The sequence below is a fragment of the Oncorhynchus mykiss genome, chromosome 1 (genome assembly GCF_057628025.1).
Source record: "Oncorhynchus mykiss isolate SJ-2025 chromosome 1, ASM5762802v1, whole genome shotgun sequence".
In the NCBI taxonomy this organism is placed as follows: domain Eukaryota; kingdom Metazoa; phylum Chordata; class Actinopteri; order Salmoniformes; family Salmonidae; genus Oncorhynchus; species Oncorhynchus mykiss.
In genome coordinates this window covers 8,899,282-8,916,892 of record NC_143022.1, presented here as the reverse complement: position 1 = coordinate 8,916,892, position 17,611 = coordinate 8,899,282, and the positions used below count along the sequence as shown (strand labels likewise).

The 17,611-nt window shown below is 40.7% G+C and overlaps 1 protein-coding gene across 1 annotated transcript; it reads left to right on the top strand.

Annotated features, from left to right (window-relative positions):
* The first annotated feature begins 3,419 nt into the window (after positions 1–3,419).
* On the top strand, positions 3,420–9,810 carry LOC118948922 (uncharacterized). The gene is made up of 5 exons (XM_090236722.1): positions 3,420–3,845; positions 4,840–4,841; positions 5,470–9,222; positions 9,437–9,507; positions 9,637–9,810. The coding sequence occupies exons 1-5, from the start codon at positions 3,483–3,485 to the stop codon at positions 9,780–9,782; spliced, it is 4,335 nt and encodes a 1,444-aa protein (XP_090092848.1). The 5' UTR covers positions 3,420–3,482; the 3' UTR covers positions 9,783–9,810.
* Positions 9,811–17,611: the final 7,801 nt, after the last annotated feature.

Below are 17,611 nucleotides of genomic sequence, written 5' to 3'. Positions count from 1 at the left end.
ATCACCTACAAAGCATCAACTGAATGTTGAATGTCAGGTATTTTAATTGTCTGTATTGTCTACTTGTTAAATGTTTGTAAAGTCTTCATTTGTAATTGTTTGTAATGTCTTATCAATTGGTGTTGGACCACAGGAAGATTAGCTAACGTTATAGCGTTAGCTAATGGGGACTCTAGTAAAGATTCACAAGACTGTTCACAGATTCACATTGATCACAGAATCGGACTGATAATCTTAATTCGAAGTTTTTTACTGGACAACCAACACATGACAGATGGGCTAATCCATAGAAAGAAAATGTGATCTTGGATCTTGGATCTTGAACTCCCCTAGCTACATTTCGACTTAATGTTCAATATTACTAGTGGCACTCTGTCCTTACGAACAGTAAATCATTGGGTCTGACTCTTTTGATTTAATGCAATTTCATCATCGATAGTGAAACAACCACCACATAATCGTCAACTCCCCCCTACAAAACATGAATTTATTTGTGGTTTATCCTCTTTAGCTATTTGGTATTAGGTGTGATCCTGACTTGGAATGGCCACGAAGTTACACATTGTTTTAGGAAACATGAATTTATTTGTGGTTTATCCTCTTTAGCTATTTGGTATTAGGTGTGATCCTGACTTGGAATGGCCACGAAGTTACACATTGTTTTAAGTCCAGTTAGTTTGGAAGTTGTGGTAAATGGGGGAGTGTGAGCGCGTGTCATGAGATGCTGCAGGTGTTGATATGGGGATGGATAGGCTACCACTGCCTTTAATTACTACGCTCTGCCTGCACCTACCTCAACTGGTACTCTGCTGCCTCGCTGTGGTGAGAGCACTAACACACTGAACATGATGGACAAGGATGCTCCATATAGCCATCCATCACTGTCCAGGCACAGTGGATGTAATACAGAATGACAAGATATGGTTTGATATCTCTTCTGAAACTGGGGTGGGGTTATTGAGTTCAGGGTTGTGTAATGGTTGCTTCCATGTCAGTCCTCAAAGATGAAATTGCATAGAATTGAATGAATCACATCCAATGATTTCCCGCTTTGGACATTGTTTTGAAAATGATGCTCCATAGCTGCCATACCTTTGATGTCATAACCTGTTACAGAATTCCCCTTCCTTATTATAAACTCTGATTAAAACTATGGAGTTCATTGGCCTACAACACGTGTGTGTATTTGCCCTTAAAATGATATTGCTAGATGGAAGAAAATAATAAGGTAGGCCTAAACTGTAATAAGATGTACTTGAAAGATACTATAAATAGCAGGAGACATACCTGGGTTCTAGACTGGTATTTAGGGCAAGCATTTTAGGAATATACATATGGTTAGTGTCAACTTCTACTTACACGTTAAAGCTCAGCCATGTTGCTACATGTTTACTCATTGACTTCAAGTAGAGCATTGTTTGTGAATCTGAATAAAAGCCTAATAAAAGTGTATCGCCCCCAGCTTGGGCAGCACTGCTACACTGCTTTTTTGGGCTAAAGGTGTTTGTGACACGTGCATGTGTTCCAATGATGTCATAATTGTCTGTAGGTTCTATGTTGCCTATCAACTTGGCTGTCCTTCAGAAAGTAGATAATACTTGTATTTTCAAACAATTAATAAAAATACTAGCAACAAAACAAACTAAATAGATTTAATCCATTAATATGATATTGCCAGATGGAAGTAAATAACAAGGTAGGCCTAAACTGTAATAAGATATATCTTATAGACTGCTTCAGTGCATTTGGAAAGTATTCAGACCCCTTGACTTTTTACACATTTCATTTTTTACGTTATAGCCTTATTCTAAAATGGATTACATACAACATTTTCCTCATCAATCTACACACAATATCCTATAATGACAAAGCAAAAACAGTTTTTTAGACATTTTTGCAATTTAAAACGGAAAAAAACAGAAATACCTTATTTACATAAGCATTCAAACCCTTAGCTATGAGACTCGAAATTGAGCACCGGTGCATCCTGTTTCCCTTGATCATCCTTGAGGTATTTCTACAACATGATTGGAGTCCACCTGTGGTAAATTCAATTGATTGGACATGATTTGGAAAGGCACATACCTAAGGTCCCACAGTTGACAGTGCAAAAATCTATTTTAATTCCAGGTTATAAGGCAACAAAATAGGGAAAATGCCAAGGGGGGTGAATACTTTCGCAAGCCACTGTATATGGTTCAGTTCACATAAACAGTCATTATTTTCAGTTTGAGAGATCATCCCGGGCTTTGCCCCGTCTGCTGTAGCTGAGATGTCCCTGGAGGACATAGAACAACAAGACTATGATGTTTCTGACACTGAGACAGTCAGGTATTGCCACTTACACTCTGTCCAGTTAGATATTTGTGTGGAGATTAAGAGAGAGAGACTAATAAGAAATAACTTGTTATGGGGCAGGTCAGGCGTCATTCATGGAGTCATTTGTAGGGTCAAGTCCCCAGCCGATCTATTTGAACCGCTCATTATTTGTGGCCATGTATTAACTACTAAGTGAGTCTTTGACATGAAGACAGTGGTTAGATTCTGCCATTGGGACTGCTCTGATGTTTCCATTCTCTCCTGGTTATGACCATAGAGCCTTGTCCCAGTCTCTAGACCTGCCTGTCTGTGTGATGGATGACCACCTGACCTCTGAAGCTGTCAATGAGATGGTAAGTTGACCTTGTCATTTCATATTACAACATTAATCCAATAAAATGTTGTAGTGATGCTATCATTGGCAATGTTGACGTACCACAACCATCTCTGTTGTGTTTCAGTTGTTTAAATTTGTCCAACGTTGCCAATGCTCCTCCACTCTCTAACGGTTCATAAGTTCTTTCAGTATGATATTTGTTGTATATGTTAAGTTTGACTCTGTTGGTGCCATTATTTGAGACTCATAATGTTTATTTCTACCAGAAGCAAAGCAGCACTGTGGAAACCACAGAAGAAGAGAGCCTCAACAGTGCGAAAAATCTTGAGTCTTTTTCACTGATTATCAACTTCCTGCAGAACCTAACTGAGGAGTATGTTCTATTTTCTTTGGTACAGTACTACTATCAAACCTGTAAAGGATTGTATGAAAGCAGATTCATCAACTACATTTCCATTGCGGAAAAAGTTACATCACACCACAATGTTGTCAAAACAATTGCTACAAAGCATGTGTAAAATACTGTTTAATCTGATGACTCTACTGACCGACATTTCTGACAATATTAATACTATTAATATGAATGATTCATATGCATAATTTTCAGGCAATGGAGTAGGATTCGTAATGGCATTTCTGACCCGGTAAGATCTGAAAGCTTCTTTAGAATACAATGATCACTGAATGTTTAGCCTTGTTCATAAGCTTTTGAAAGACGCACTATGCAACATTTTAAAACACTTCTTCTGTTTCTGGAATACAGCTGACAAAACAACAGCTTGCCGGCTTGTGTCTGAGGATTGTCCAGTTTTTATCGGACAAGCTGATGCAGATCATCATCCCAGGTCTTTACGAACTACTGGGCATCCAAGATGCTGCCTCCTCTCCATTGTCACAGAGATCTCTCACAGCGTCACTCACCAGTCTGTTAGACGATAAGGTTAACACCAAGTCCCACGTGAGATTTACTGAGGCTGGTGTATCTAAGAGGCCAGGCAGTCGAAAGTCTTACAATAGCTTTCGCATCCCGACTCCCTACCCTTCCTCCAACTGTATGGATCAGGAAGAGGAAGAAGAGCAGGAATCACAACAACTTAAGTTCAAGGAGATTTACCTGACTAAGGAGATGGGCAGTCTGGGCAGTGGAAGCTACTGCCCAAAACCATTGCCCAAGCCAGCCATGAGGTATGTCTGTAACCATTCTTCAATACTGCCTTTTATTTATGATTGTCCTTAAACAGTATTTGATGTTTATAGCAATTTCACATTTTTTTTAGAGTATAGATATGGCCATATAAAGTTGAATTCGGAGTTTACATACACCTTAGCCAAGTACATTTAAACTCAGTTTTTCACAATTCCTGACATTTAATCCTAGTAAAATTTCCCTGTTTTAGGTCAGTTAAAATCAGCACTTTATTTTAAGAATGTGAAATGTCAGAATAATAGAAGAAGAAATAATAATTTATTTCAGCTTTTATTTCTTTCTTCACATTCCCAGTGGGTCAGAAGTTTACATACACTCAAATAGTATTTGGTAGCATTGCCTTTAAATTGTTTAACTTGGGTCAAATGTTTTGGGTAGCCTTCCACAAGCTTCCCACAATAAGTTGGGAGAATTTTGGCCCATTCCTCCTGACAGAGCTGGTATGACTGAGTCAGGTTTGTAGGCCTCCTTCCTCGCACAAGCTTTTTCAGTTCTGCCCACAAATGTTCTATAGGATTGAGGTCAGGGCTTTGTGATGGTCACTCCAATACCTTGACTTTGTTGTTCTTAAGTCATTTTGCCACAACTTTGGAAGTATGCTTGGGGTCATGTCCATTTGGAAGACCCATTTGCGACCAAGCTTTAACTTCCTGACTGAAGTCTTGAGATGTTGCTTCAATATATCCACATTATTTTCCATCCTCATTATGCTATCTATTTTGTGAAGTGCACTAGACCCTCCTGCAGCAAAGCACCCCCACAACATGATTCTGCTACCCCCGTGCTTCACGGTTGGGATGGTGTTCTTTGGCTTGCAAGCCTCACCCTTTTCCTCCAAACATAATGATGGTCATTATGCCCAAACAGTTCTATTTTGGTTTCATCAGACCAGAGGACATTTCTCCAAAAAGTACGATCTTTGTCCCCATGTGCAGTTGCAAACCGTAGTCTGGGTTTTTTATGGCGGCTTCCGGAGCAGTGGCTTCTTCCCTGCTGAGCGGCCTTTCAGGTAATGTCGATATAGGACTCGTTTTACTGTGGATATAGATACTTTTGTACCTGTTTCCTCCAGCATCTTCACACGGTCCATTGCTGTTGTTCTGGGTTTGATTTGCACTTTTCGCACCCAAGTACGTTCATCTCTAGGAGACAGAACGCGTCTCCTTCCTGAGTGTATGACGGCTGCGTGGTATTGTTTGTACAGATGAACGTGGTACCTTCAGACATTTGGAAATTGCTCCCAAGGATGAACCAATTATTTTTCTGAGGTCTTGGCTGATTTCTTTTGATTTTCTCATGATGTCAAGCGAAGAGGCACTGAGTTTGAAGGTTGGCCTTGAAATACATCCACAGACTCAAATAATGTCAATTAGCCTAACATAAGCTTCTAAAGCCATGACATCGTTTTCTGGAATTTTCCAAGCTGTTTAAAGGCTTTAAAGGCTTTTCTCATTTATCTTTCTGTAATGAAAAGAACTATAGAAGTTGAATAAATTATTATTTTTTATCATTAGATGTGGTTGACACACCTCCACCAGAGCAACGTTCCTCACAGCATTACATATTATTTGTTTGACTGTGATGATTTCTGTTTTTTTTTTTCAAGAACCTCTCTGTCTGATGTGCAGAAGAAGACAACCAACTCTGACTCGCTACAAGTCCTCTTAGGTGTCTCAGAGGACACCCTCGTCACCTGTGTGCAGGACAGCCTGCAAGGTTCTCTCTCCAAACTTGCATGCATGTCCAATTCTCCATCTGGAAGTGCAGGCTCTCCGAAGATGACCCCTGCTGTAATGGCAGAAGTGATTAAAGATGTCAAGTCGGCCTTATCAGTGGTCGTTAAGAGTGCCTCCGCTAGCCAAACCTCTCAAGTGACACCGGTAAGGGGAGACTCACAGACCAAGGTGACTGAGAGCATGGTGAGAGAGCTGGCTGCTAAACTTGAAAAAGTTGACCAAGAGAGCAAGAGTCTAACAGGGCAAGTCATGACCATGATCTCTGACACAATGGTGGCTTTTGTTGACGAGAACCAACATAATTTGCTGAAAGATCTGAAGGACAAGATCACGTTTTTGGCATCGCATGTTGGCTTCATTGACGATCTTGATGCCCTGATAAGGAAATACGAGAGCAGCTACAATATTGGTGAATCTGGTTCCTCCTGCACGCTCACATCTAAGAGCATCCAAAAACTCTCCAGCCGGGAGTTTCAAACATCAGCAATACAAGCAGTGAGTGGAGTTCTTGCCAAAAAAGTCAGTAGTTTGAGCTTTCCTAGTTCAGTCGTTCAGTCTGAGTTAACAGCTGCTGTATCAGGTCAAACATTGTCTGGCATTGTAAAGACAGAGGCAATTCACCCAGTGGGCTCAGCAGCGTCAGTAGTTGTTAAGACTTTCGTGTCAGATATGAAGTCCTTGGCTGAATCTGAAGAGAGTCCCCAACAGAAGAGTGCCTGGTCTGCTGCTGTTCACATTTACCACAGCATCCAAAACAACTTGAAAGATTATTTCGGCAAGCTTCAGAGATTTGCCCTAAAGAGCATTGTCACATCTGATGACAACATCACAAATTCTGAGTTTAAGGAGACAGTTCCACTTCCTTGCTTAGACATGAAATATAGGCCCAGTAAGAGTGAGCCTCAGTTGCCAGAGTCCACTGGTGAAGTTACTTTACAAAGAGGCCTAAGTGAGTGCTCAAAACTTCTTTGGGCACAAACTGAGTCAGAAGAAAGCAAGCTCCTTCTGACAACTTGCACCAAAGAAGTCGTCTCAGAGCTTCTGGTCTTGTACAACACTGAGATGTCAAAGGAGGACCCCCTGTACACTGTTGGAGAAAAAGGATCAGACTTCTCTATTGAGAGACAACAATTTGTAGAGGGCGTTCTGGCTCAGCTTGGGGATATCTCCCATTCCAGGGCCTCATCACCAATAGTATATGAGTTCCCCTGTCAAATTGAGGAGAGCAGAAGTAAGGCCACAGCTTTGACCAGTCTATTAGATTGCATGAAAAAACTCTCAAGTGAGGAATTCAAGAGAGACACCACTCAAGCAGTGAGTGAGTTCCTAGTTAAAAAGTCCGCCAGTAGCTTAACTAGTGCACAGCCTGCTTATTCTGTAGCATCCAAGTCTTGTTCCGTTCAAAACCAGAGAACCTTGTCAAAGGATATTTGTGCGGATTCTGCTGCCTTTGGCATCATTGACACATTTGTGGAAGACCTGCAGAGCTTGGCGCAACCTGCAGAAGTAGAGGAGAGAGAACCTGACCTCCAGGAAAATGGACAAAAGCGAAAGAACAGGATCTGGTCTGCTACCACTAGTTTATATAAAAATATTAAGAAGACATTAAAGGGCTTCACCATTCACCGGCGGAGGTCAGACGTGCAGAGAAGAATGTCTAGCCGTACACCCACAGAGGACTCTGGACATCTTGGGACTAAGGAGTACCTTGGTTTGGCAAGCCAGAACTTGACGCAAGCTAGTAAGAGTGTGCCTCACTTGCCCAGTTTGAACCAGGAAGTGACTCTACACATGGGTGTCAGCGAGAGTTCAAAACTTCTCTGGACTGAAACAGACGAGGGTCTAATGAACAATAGTACCAAACAGGTCATTTCAACAATCTTGACCTCATGCGAGGATCAGACATCAAATGCACCTTGCTTCTCCACAGTAGGAAAGAAAATATCTGATATGTCCCTTGAGGTCAACATGTTGGTAGGTGGTGTTCTGTCTCAGCTGAAGGACATCTCCTTGTCAAGGTCCCCAACACCATGTGAAGACATGTTTGAACGTCTCCAAGGTTCTCCTGAGCGAACCTCTCCAGTAAGTCTAGATTGCAGCACGGCTGCCTCCAAAGGCATTGCATCTTCCCACAGTCTTTCAACAAAGAGCCTCCAAAAACTCTCTAGTCATGAGTTCCAAACCAAAGCTGAGAAAGGAGTGAGTGAGGTCCTCTCTAGATCATTTAACATTGTGGAGGAAGGTACAACAGATAAGTACCTCCAGTCTGTATCTACATCCACCACATCTACTGATATTATACAAACCATAGTGAAAGATCTGCAGGAGCTCACCCAGACCACCCAATCATCTGACATGGTATCTGGAACCTCCCTGCTCACCACTGGACAGGTTTCTGAGAAAAGAATCTGGTCTGTTGCTCGTAACATCTACTACAGTCTGCAAAGTAAGATTACGGAGTTTCTCAGAAAAGATCTTCAAATGTCAGACACAACACTTGGTTCAATCCAAATATTTACATATCAAAGCAGTCCTGCTTCACAAAGAGCAAGTCTCTGCCATCTTGAGGTCAACCAGAGCAGTGTTACACCTGGTGGAAACAATGCCTGTGTGGACATTCCGCACAAATTACTACCTAAAACCACTAAGCTCTCAGGATCCATGCTGGAGGATATTGACACGATCCGTTGTAGGAGTGCTGACAGCCAAAATACAAGAAATACCTCTTCTTCACGCTCCTCCATCTCTCTAACACCTACTTCAAAATCAAAGCAGTCAGAATGGGACTTCACCTTGCCCGGTACTCCCACCCCCACTGAATTATCTGCTCAGAGTGACTTTCCCATTGTAAGAAACATGATCATTCAGGACTTGTTTCACACAGAGAACTTACTTCCCCCATCCTTTGTGGACAAAGTCAGGCAAGCTGCTGGGGTGGTAGTGGACGAAATGGTGGAAAGTGTTGAGAACACACAGGAAGATGGACAGGGTGCTTCTCATCCTGACAACCTCCGATCTGCTGTTAGGAAATTGAGAAAAATAATTTCCACTGGGACCATCCACCTTTTCAGTCATGAATTTGTGGATAAAGTGATAGCCCTTCAGGACAGCCACAGCACTCCACAGGTCTTAACATTGGCAGCAGCCAGAAGTGCTTCAGACTCCATTCTTTCAAGGCTGAAATGGGGAAAGGAACAATGTGCCATATCCAGGAAGCTCTCCTCTCAGTTTCTCCAGATATTTGCTGAAGAGACAGTGAAGGGCTTCCTAAAACAGTGGTTAGATGAGTCTGAAAATATCAACATTGATGTTTCAGTCCAGAATGAACCAAGCACCTCTACTTGCATGGTCTTTCCTATTCAGCTCAATCAGAGCAAGCCAGATGATAGTGACACAATGAATCAGCTCACGAAGGTCATGGTCAACAAAATTATGGATGCCTTATCAGTTGGCTCAAGTCATCAAATGATCACCAAAGCCAATGCCAAATGTTATTTTGAGTCCGGTACCAGCATGGCCACCAGTGACATTGTAGAAGGGATGTTGGATTTGGTAAGGGATAGCACCAGCAGTACTGGAGAGCAGATCCCCATCTTCAAGTCCAAGAAAAGCAAGAAAACCATGTTCAGCAAGATATGCTTTAACATAAAGGTATAGTACAAGTACAGATTTTTCATGAATAACACTGCTTTTGAATGTATGAGATATTATTTGTTTATATAATTCAGTATTTTAGCATTGTATTGCCTTTTTCCAGTTGATATACTGTACTTTAAGATATATAACAGTTTGTTTTAATGTGCCTTTTCCCACCAACCAGGGTTCCAAGAAAGTTAGAAAGGACCACTGTCCTCAAAAGTCTCTGGAGTACCAGCCTCAGAACACTTCCCCTACTGTGTACTTTACAGGTAAGCCCTGCTGCTGCTCATTCAAGCCTAAGATATTATTACTTTAGCGTTCAACTAATTCATTTGGAAAGACATTGCACTCTGCTCTGAATTGTTACCCATGACATACTGGATGGTCTTTCTTTGCAGAGTCGAGGACAAATTCTCATGGCTCCTTTGCTCCAGAGGGAAATGACATCGCATATTTCTTCCCACCTGAAGAGAAGAGTCGCAAACCCTCCCTTTTCACCAGAATGTATAGAGCCATCACTAGAAGCTTCTCCAACCCAAGATAATTTTCCTCATTAAATGAGATTGCATTCATTTGTTGTCATATGTTGACTGTTTTGCTAGCACAGACTGTAATATGTTCTGCGATTCATCCACATGCATTGAGGAGTATACCACCTCAGTTACAGGCTACATCAATAAGTGGATCGACAATGTCGTGTCCACAGTGACCGTATGTACATATCCCCGACAGAAGCCATGGATTACAGGCAACATCCACACCGCGCTAAAGGCTAGAGCTGCTTCTTTCAAGGAGCGGGACACTAATCCAGACACTTATATGAAATCCTGCTATGCCCTCAGACTAACCATCAAACAGGCAAAGTGTCACGCCCTGACCGTAGAGATCTTTTTAATTCTCTATTTGGTTAGGTCAGGGTGTGACTAGGGTGGGCAATCTAGGTGATGATAAGCCAGTGATATAGAGACATTAGAAAAGGTTTGTTTTCAGTGGTGCAAAGTACTTAAGTAAAAATGATTTAAACCGTTTTGGGGGTATCTGTACTTTAACTATTTATATTTTTGACAACTTCAGTACATTCATAAAGGACAAAAATGTACTTTTGACTCCATCCACTTTCCCTGATACCCAAAAGTACATTTTGAATGCTTTGTATGACAGGAAAATGGTCCAATTCACACACTTATCAAGAGAACATCCCCTACCTCTGATCTGGCAGACTCAATAAACACAAATGCTTAGTTTATAAATTATATCTAAGTGTTGGAGTGTGCCCCTGGCTATTCTTACATTCAAAAAAAAGCAATACAATTGTGTTGTCTGCTTTGCTTAATTTTCACACAACTTTCACATTTACTTGAGTCATACTGTTTACAACTGACTGATTGAGGACTTTTTCCACCACTGTTTGTTTTGGACATTTATTTTTTATCAAATGTATTTGACAGGGACAATCTACTGTATTTCTGTAAATGTGCCAGATTTAGCCAGCTGGCTTTGTGATGTAACAAAGGTAGCTGATGATGTAATGAAAACAGACAGTTAAATATGTGTGTGTAGAACTGTTGCACATTTGCTCTGGAAATGAGGACCAAACCTACTCGTCAAAAGGAGTGAATTGCACCTCCAATTGAAGTCAATAATAAGGTATGGAATCATGCCAATACAGTCATTATTTATATAGCTCTGTAGCTTGCAGTATTTTGAAGGAGATAAGCAAGGGAAAATGATGCTTTGGTTAATATTTCTCACGTGAAAGGTAACATGACCATGCTAACTGAAAAATGGATACATGAATATTGGTCAAATGTACCTACATCTTCTGAAGCTGTGTTGGGCCTACTTGATAATTTAAAAAAAAGTCACATAGACGATGTCCATAAATTAGACAACAATACTGAACAGTTGTAGCCCGTTGGTAGTGGTAGGCTTCTGGCTGTGATCTCTGACCACTGTAACAGTGAATAGTGTCGCGGTGTATAGGCTTGTTTACTAGGCTAACTAGTGCATTGGGGTGGGCTATGTGCAGCATGGGCATACAGGAAACCACTCTAGCCACTTAACTCACCTTGGCCACGAGCTCTATAGTTTACAGCTATTGCATCACCTACAAAGCATCAACTGAATGTTGAATGTCAGGTATTTTAATTGTCTGTATTGTCTACTTGTTAAATGTTTGTAAAGTCTTCATTTGTAATTGTTTGTAATGTCTTATCAATTGGTGTTGGACCACAGGAAGATTAGCAAACGTTATAGCGTTAGCTAATGGGGACTCTAGTAAAGATTCACAAGACTGTTCACAGATTCACATTGATCACAGAATCGGACTGATAATCTTAATTCGAAGTTTGAGTTTTTTACTGGACAACCAACACTTGACAGATGGGCTAATCCATAGAAAGAAAATGTGATCTTGGATCTTGAACTCCCCTAGCTACATTTCGACTTAATGTTCAATATTACTAGTCACTCTGTCCTTACGAACAGTAAATCATTGGGTCTGACTCTTTTGATTTAATGCAATTTCATCATCGATAGTGAAACAACCACCACATAATCGTCAACTCCCCCCTACAAAACATGAATTTATTTGTGGTTTATCCTCTTTAGCTATTTGGTATTAGGTGTGATCCTGACTTGGAATGGCCACGAAGTTACACATTGTTTTAGGAAACATGAATTTATTTGTGGTTTATCCTCTTTAGCTATTTGGTATTAGGTGTGATCCTGACTTGGAATGGCCACGAAGTTACACATTGTTTTAAGTCCAGTTAGTTTGGAAGTTGTGGTAAATGGGGGAGTGTGAGCGCGTGTCATGAGATGCTGCAGGTGTTGATATGGGGATGGATAGGCTACCACTGCCTTTAATTACTACGCTCTGCCTGCACCTACCTCAACTGGTACTCTGCTGCCTCGCTGTGGTGAGAGCACTAACACACTGAACATGATGGACAAGGATGCTCCATATAGCCATCCATCACTGTCCAGGCACAGTGGATGTAATACAGAATGACAAGATATGGTTTGATATCTCTTCTAAAACTGGGGTGGGGTTATTGAGTTCAGGGTTGTGTAATGGTTGCTTCCATGTCAGTCCTCAAACATGAAATTGCATAGAATCGAATGAATCACATCCAATGATTTCCCGCTTTGGACATTGTTTTGAAAATGATTCTCCATAGCTGCCATACCTTTACTGTTACAGAATTCCCCTTCCTTATTATAAACTCTGATTAAAACTATGGAGTTCATTGGCCTACAACACGTGTGTGTATTTGCCCTTAAAATGATATTGCTAGATGGAAGAAAATAATAAGATAGGCCTAAACTGTAATAAGATGTACTTGAAAGATACTATAAATAGCAGGAGACATACCTGGGTTCTAGACTGGTATTTAGGGCAAGCATTTTAGGATTATACATATGGTTAGTGTCAACTTCTACTTACACGTTAAAGCTCAGCCATGTTGCTAAATGTTTACTCATTGACTTCAAGTAGAGCATTGTTTGTGAATCTGAATAAAAGCCTAATAAAAGTGTATCGCCCCCAGCTTGGGCAGCACTGCTACACTGCTTTTTTGGGCTAAAGGTGTTTGTGACACGTGCATGTGTTCCAATGATGTCATAATTGTCTGTAGGTTCTATGTTGCCTATCAACTTGGCTGTCCTTCAGAAAGTAGATAATACTTGTATTTTCAAACAATTAATAAAAATACTAGCAACAAAACAAACTAAATAGATTTAATCCATTAATATGATATTGCCAGATGGAATAAAATAACAAGGTAGGCCTAAACTGTAATAAGATATATCTTATAGACTGCTTCAGTGCATTTGGAAAGTATTCAGACCCCTTGACTTTTTACACATTTCATTTTTTACATTACAGCCTTATTCTAAAATGGATTACATACAACATTTTCCTCATCAATCTACACACAATATCCTATAATGACAAAGCAAAAACAGTTTTTTAGACATTTTTGCAATTTAAAACGGAAAAAAACAGAAATACCTTATTTACATAAGTATTCAAACCCTTTGCTATGAGACTCGAAATTGAGCTCCGGTGCATCCTGTTTCCCTTGATCATCCTTGAGGTATTTCTACAACATGATTGGAGTCCACCTGTGGTAAATTCAATTGATTGGACATGATTTGGAAAGGCACATACCTAAGGTCCCACAGTTGACAGTGCAAAAATCATTATAAGGCAACAAAATAGGGAAAATGCCAAGGGGGGTGAATACTTTCGCAAGCCACTGTAAATGGTTCAGTTCACATAAACAGTCATTATTTTCAGTTTGAGAGATCATCCCGGGCTTTGCCCCGTCTGCTGTAGCTGAGATGTCCCTGGATGACATAGAGCAACAAGACTATGATGTTTCTGACACTGAGAGAGTCAGGTAAGGCCACTTACACTCTGTCCAGTTAGATATTTGTGTGGAGATTAAGAGAGAGAGACTACTAAGAAAGAACTTGTTATGGGGCAGGTCAGGCGTCATTCATGGAGTCATTTGTAGGGTCAAGTCCCCAGCCGATCTATTTGAACCCCTCATTATTTGTGGCCATGTATTAACTACTAAGTGAGTCTTTGACATGAAGACAGTGGTTAGATTCTGCCATTGGGACTGCTCTGATGTTTCCATTCTCTCCTGGTTATGACCATAGAGCCTTGTCCCAGTCTCTAGACCTGCCTGTCTGTGTGATGGATGACCACCTGACCTCTGAAGCTGTCAATGAGATGGTAAATTGACCTTGTCATTTCATATTACAACATTAATCCAATAAAATGTTATAGTGATGCTATCATTGGCAATGTTGACGTACCACAACCATCTCTGTTGTGTTTCAGTTGTTTAAATTTGTCCAACGTTGCCAATGCTCCTCCACTCTAACGGTTCATAAGTTCTTTCAGTATGATATTTGTTGTATATGTTAAGTTTGACTCTGTTGGTGCCATTATTTGAGACTCATAATGTTTATTTCTACCAGAAGCAAAGCAGCACTGTGGAAACCACAGAAGAAGAGAGCCTCAACAGTGCGAAAAATCTTGAGTCTTTTTCACTGATTATCAACTTCCTGCAGAACCTAACTGAGGAGTATGTTCTATTTTCTTTGGTACAGTACTACTATCAAACCTGTAAAGGATTGTATGAAAGCAGATTCATCAACTACATTTCCATTGCGGAAAAAGTTACATCACACCACAATGTTGTCAAAACAATTGCTACAAAGCATGTGTAAAATACTGTTTAATCTGATGACTCTACTGACCGACATTTCTGACAATATTAATACTATTAATATGAATAATTTTCAGGCAATGGAGTAGGATTCGTTATGGCATTTCTGACCCGGTAAGATCTGAAAGCTTATTTAGAATACAATGATCACTGAATGTTTAGCCTTGTTCATAAGCTTTTGAAAGACGCACTATGCAACATTTTAAAACACTTCTTCTGTTTCTGGAATACAGCTGACAAAACAACAGCTTGCCGGCTTGTGTCTGAGGATTGTCCAGTTTTTATCGGACAAGCTGATGCAGATCATCATCCCAGGTCTTTACGAACTACTGGGCATCCAAGATGCTGCCTCCTCTCCATTGTCACAGAGATCTCTCACAGTGCCACTCACCAGTCTGTTAGACGATAAGGTTAACACCAAGTCCCGCGTGAGATTTACTGAGGCTGGTGTACCTAAGAGGCCAGGCAGTCGAAAGTCTTACAATAGCTTTCGCATCCCGACTCCCTACCCTTCCTCCAACTGTATGGATCAGGAAGAGGAAGAAGAGCAGGAATCACAACAACCTAAGTTCAAGGAGATGTACCTGACTAAGGAGATGGGCAGTCTGGGCAGTGGAAGCTACTGCCCAAAACCATTGCCCAAGCCAGCCATGAGGTATGTCTGTAACCATTCTTCAATACTGCCTTTTATTTATGATTGTCCTTCAACAGTATTTGATGTTTATAGCAATTTCACATTTTTTTTTTAGAGGATAGATATGGCCATATAAAGTTGAATTCTGAGTTTACATACACCTTAGCCAAGTACATTTAAACTCAGTTTTTCACAATTCCTGACATTTAATCCTAGTAAAAATTCCCTGTTTTAGGTCAGTTAGGATCACCACTTTATTTTAAGAATGTGAAATGTCAGAATAATAGAAGAAGAAAGAATCATTTATTTCAGCTTTTATTTCTTTCTTCACATTCCCAGTGGGTCAGAAGTTTACATACACTCAAATAGTATTTGGTAGCATTGCCTTTAAATTGTTTAACTTGGGTGAAATGTTTTGGGTAGCCTTCCACAAGCTTCCCACAAGCTCCTGACAGAGCTGGTATGACTGAGTCAGGTTTGTAGGCCTCCTTGCTCGCACAAGCTTTTTCAGTTCTGCCCACAAATGTTCTATAGGATTGAGGTCAGGGCTTTGTGATGGCCACTCCAATACCTTGACTTTGTTGTTCTTAAGTCATTTTGCCACAACTTTGGAAGTATGCTTGGGGTCATGTCCATTTGGAAGACCCATTTGCGACCAAGCTTTAACTTTAGCTTTAACTGAAGTCTTGAGATGTTGCTTCAATATATCCACATAATTGTCCATCCTCATGATGCTATCTATTTTGTGAAGCGCACTAGACCCTCCTGCAGCAAAGCACCCCCCACAACATGATTCTGCTAACCCCGTGCTTCACGGTTTGGATGGTGTTCTTTGGCTTGCAAGCCTCACCCTTTTTCCTCCAAACATAATGATGGTCATTATGCCCAAATAGTTCTATTTTTGTTTCATCAGACCAGAGGACATTTCTCCAAAAATTACGATATTTGTCCCCATGTGCAGTTGCAAACCATAGTCTGGGTTTTTTATGGCGGCTTCCGGAGCAGTGGCTTCTTCCCTGCTGAGCGGCCTTTCAGGTTATGTCGATATAGGACTCGTTTTACTGTGGATATAGATACTTTTGTACCTGTTTCCTCCAGCATCTTCACACGGTCCATTGCTGTTGTTCTGGGATTGATTTGCACTTTTCGCACCCAAGTACGTTCATCTCTAGGAGACAGAACGCGTCTCCTTCCTGAGTGGTATGCCGGCTGCGTGGTCCCATGGTGTTTATACTTGCGTACTATTGTTTGTACAGATGAACGTGGTACCTTCAGCCATTTGGAAATTGCTCCCAAGGATGAATCAATTATTTTTCTGAGGTCTTGGCTGATTTCTTTTGATTTTCTCATGATGTCAAGCGAAGAGGCACTGAGTTTGAAGGTTGGCCTTGAAATACATCCACAGACCCAAATGATGTCAATTAGTCTAACATAAGCTTCTAAAGCCATGACATCCTTTTCTGGAATTTTCCAAGCTGTTTAAAGGCACAGTCAACTTAGTGCATGTAAACTTCTGACCCACTGGAATTGAGATACAGTGAATTATAAGTTAACTAATCTGTCTGTAAACAATTGTTGGAAAAATTACTTGTGTCATGCACAAAGTAGATGTCCTAACCGACTTGCCAAAACTAGAGTTTGTTAACAAGGAATTTGTGGAGTGGTTGAAAAACGACTTTTAATGACTCCAACCTAAGTGTATGTAAACTTCCGACTTCAACTGTACAAGCCAGTTTCAATACAAATTACTTACAAAAAAATACAAAAAAAGTACTCTAATTTATCATATTATTTGACTTTAAAACAGAATAATTTAGTCTTTTTTTTTCTTCTCCAAACCGGCAGAAGCTTTTCTCTTATCTTTCTGTAATGAAAAGAACTATAGAAGTTGAATAAATTATTATTTTTTATCATTAGATGTGGTTGACACACCTCCACCACACTAAGGTGTTTTCCCAGAGAAAAAGCAACGATTCCCCCACTATTTTCAATGGTGCAGATGTGTTTGACACTCCTCCTCCACCAGAGCAACGTTCCTCACAGCATTACATATTATCTGTTTGACTGTGATGATTTCTGTTTTTTTTTTCAAGAACCTCTCTGTCTGATGTGCAGAAGAAGACAACCAACTCTGACTCGCTACAAGTCCTCTTAGGTGTCTCAGAGGACACCCTCGTCACCTGTGTGCAGGACAGCCTGCAAGGTTCTCTCTCCAAACTTGCATGCATGTCCAATTCTCCATCTGGAAGTGCAGGCTCTCCGAAGATGACCCCTGCTGTAATGGCAGAAGTGATTAAAGATGTCAAGTCGGCCGTATCAGTAGTCGTTAAGAGTGCCTCCGCTAGCCAAACCTCTCAAGTGACACCGGTAAGGGGAGACTCACAGACCAAGGTGACTGAGAGCATGGTGAGAGAGCTGGCTGCTAAACTTGAAAAAGTTGACCAAGAGAGCAAGAGTCTAACAGGGCAAGTCATGACCATGATCTCTGACACA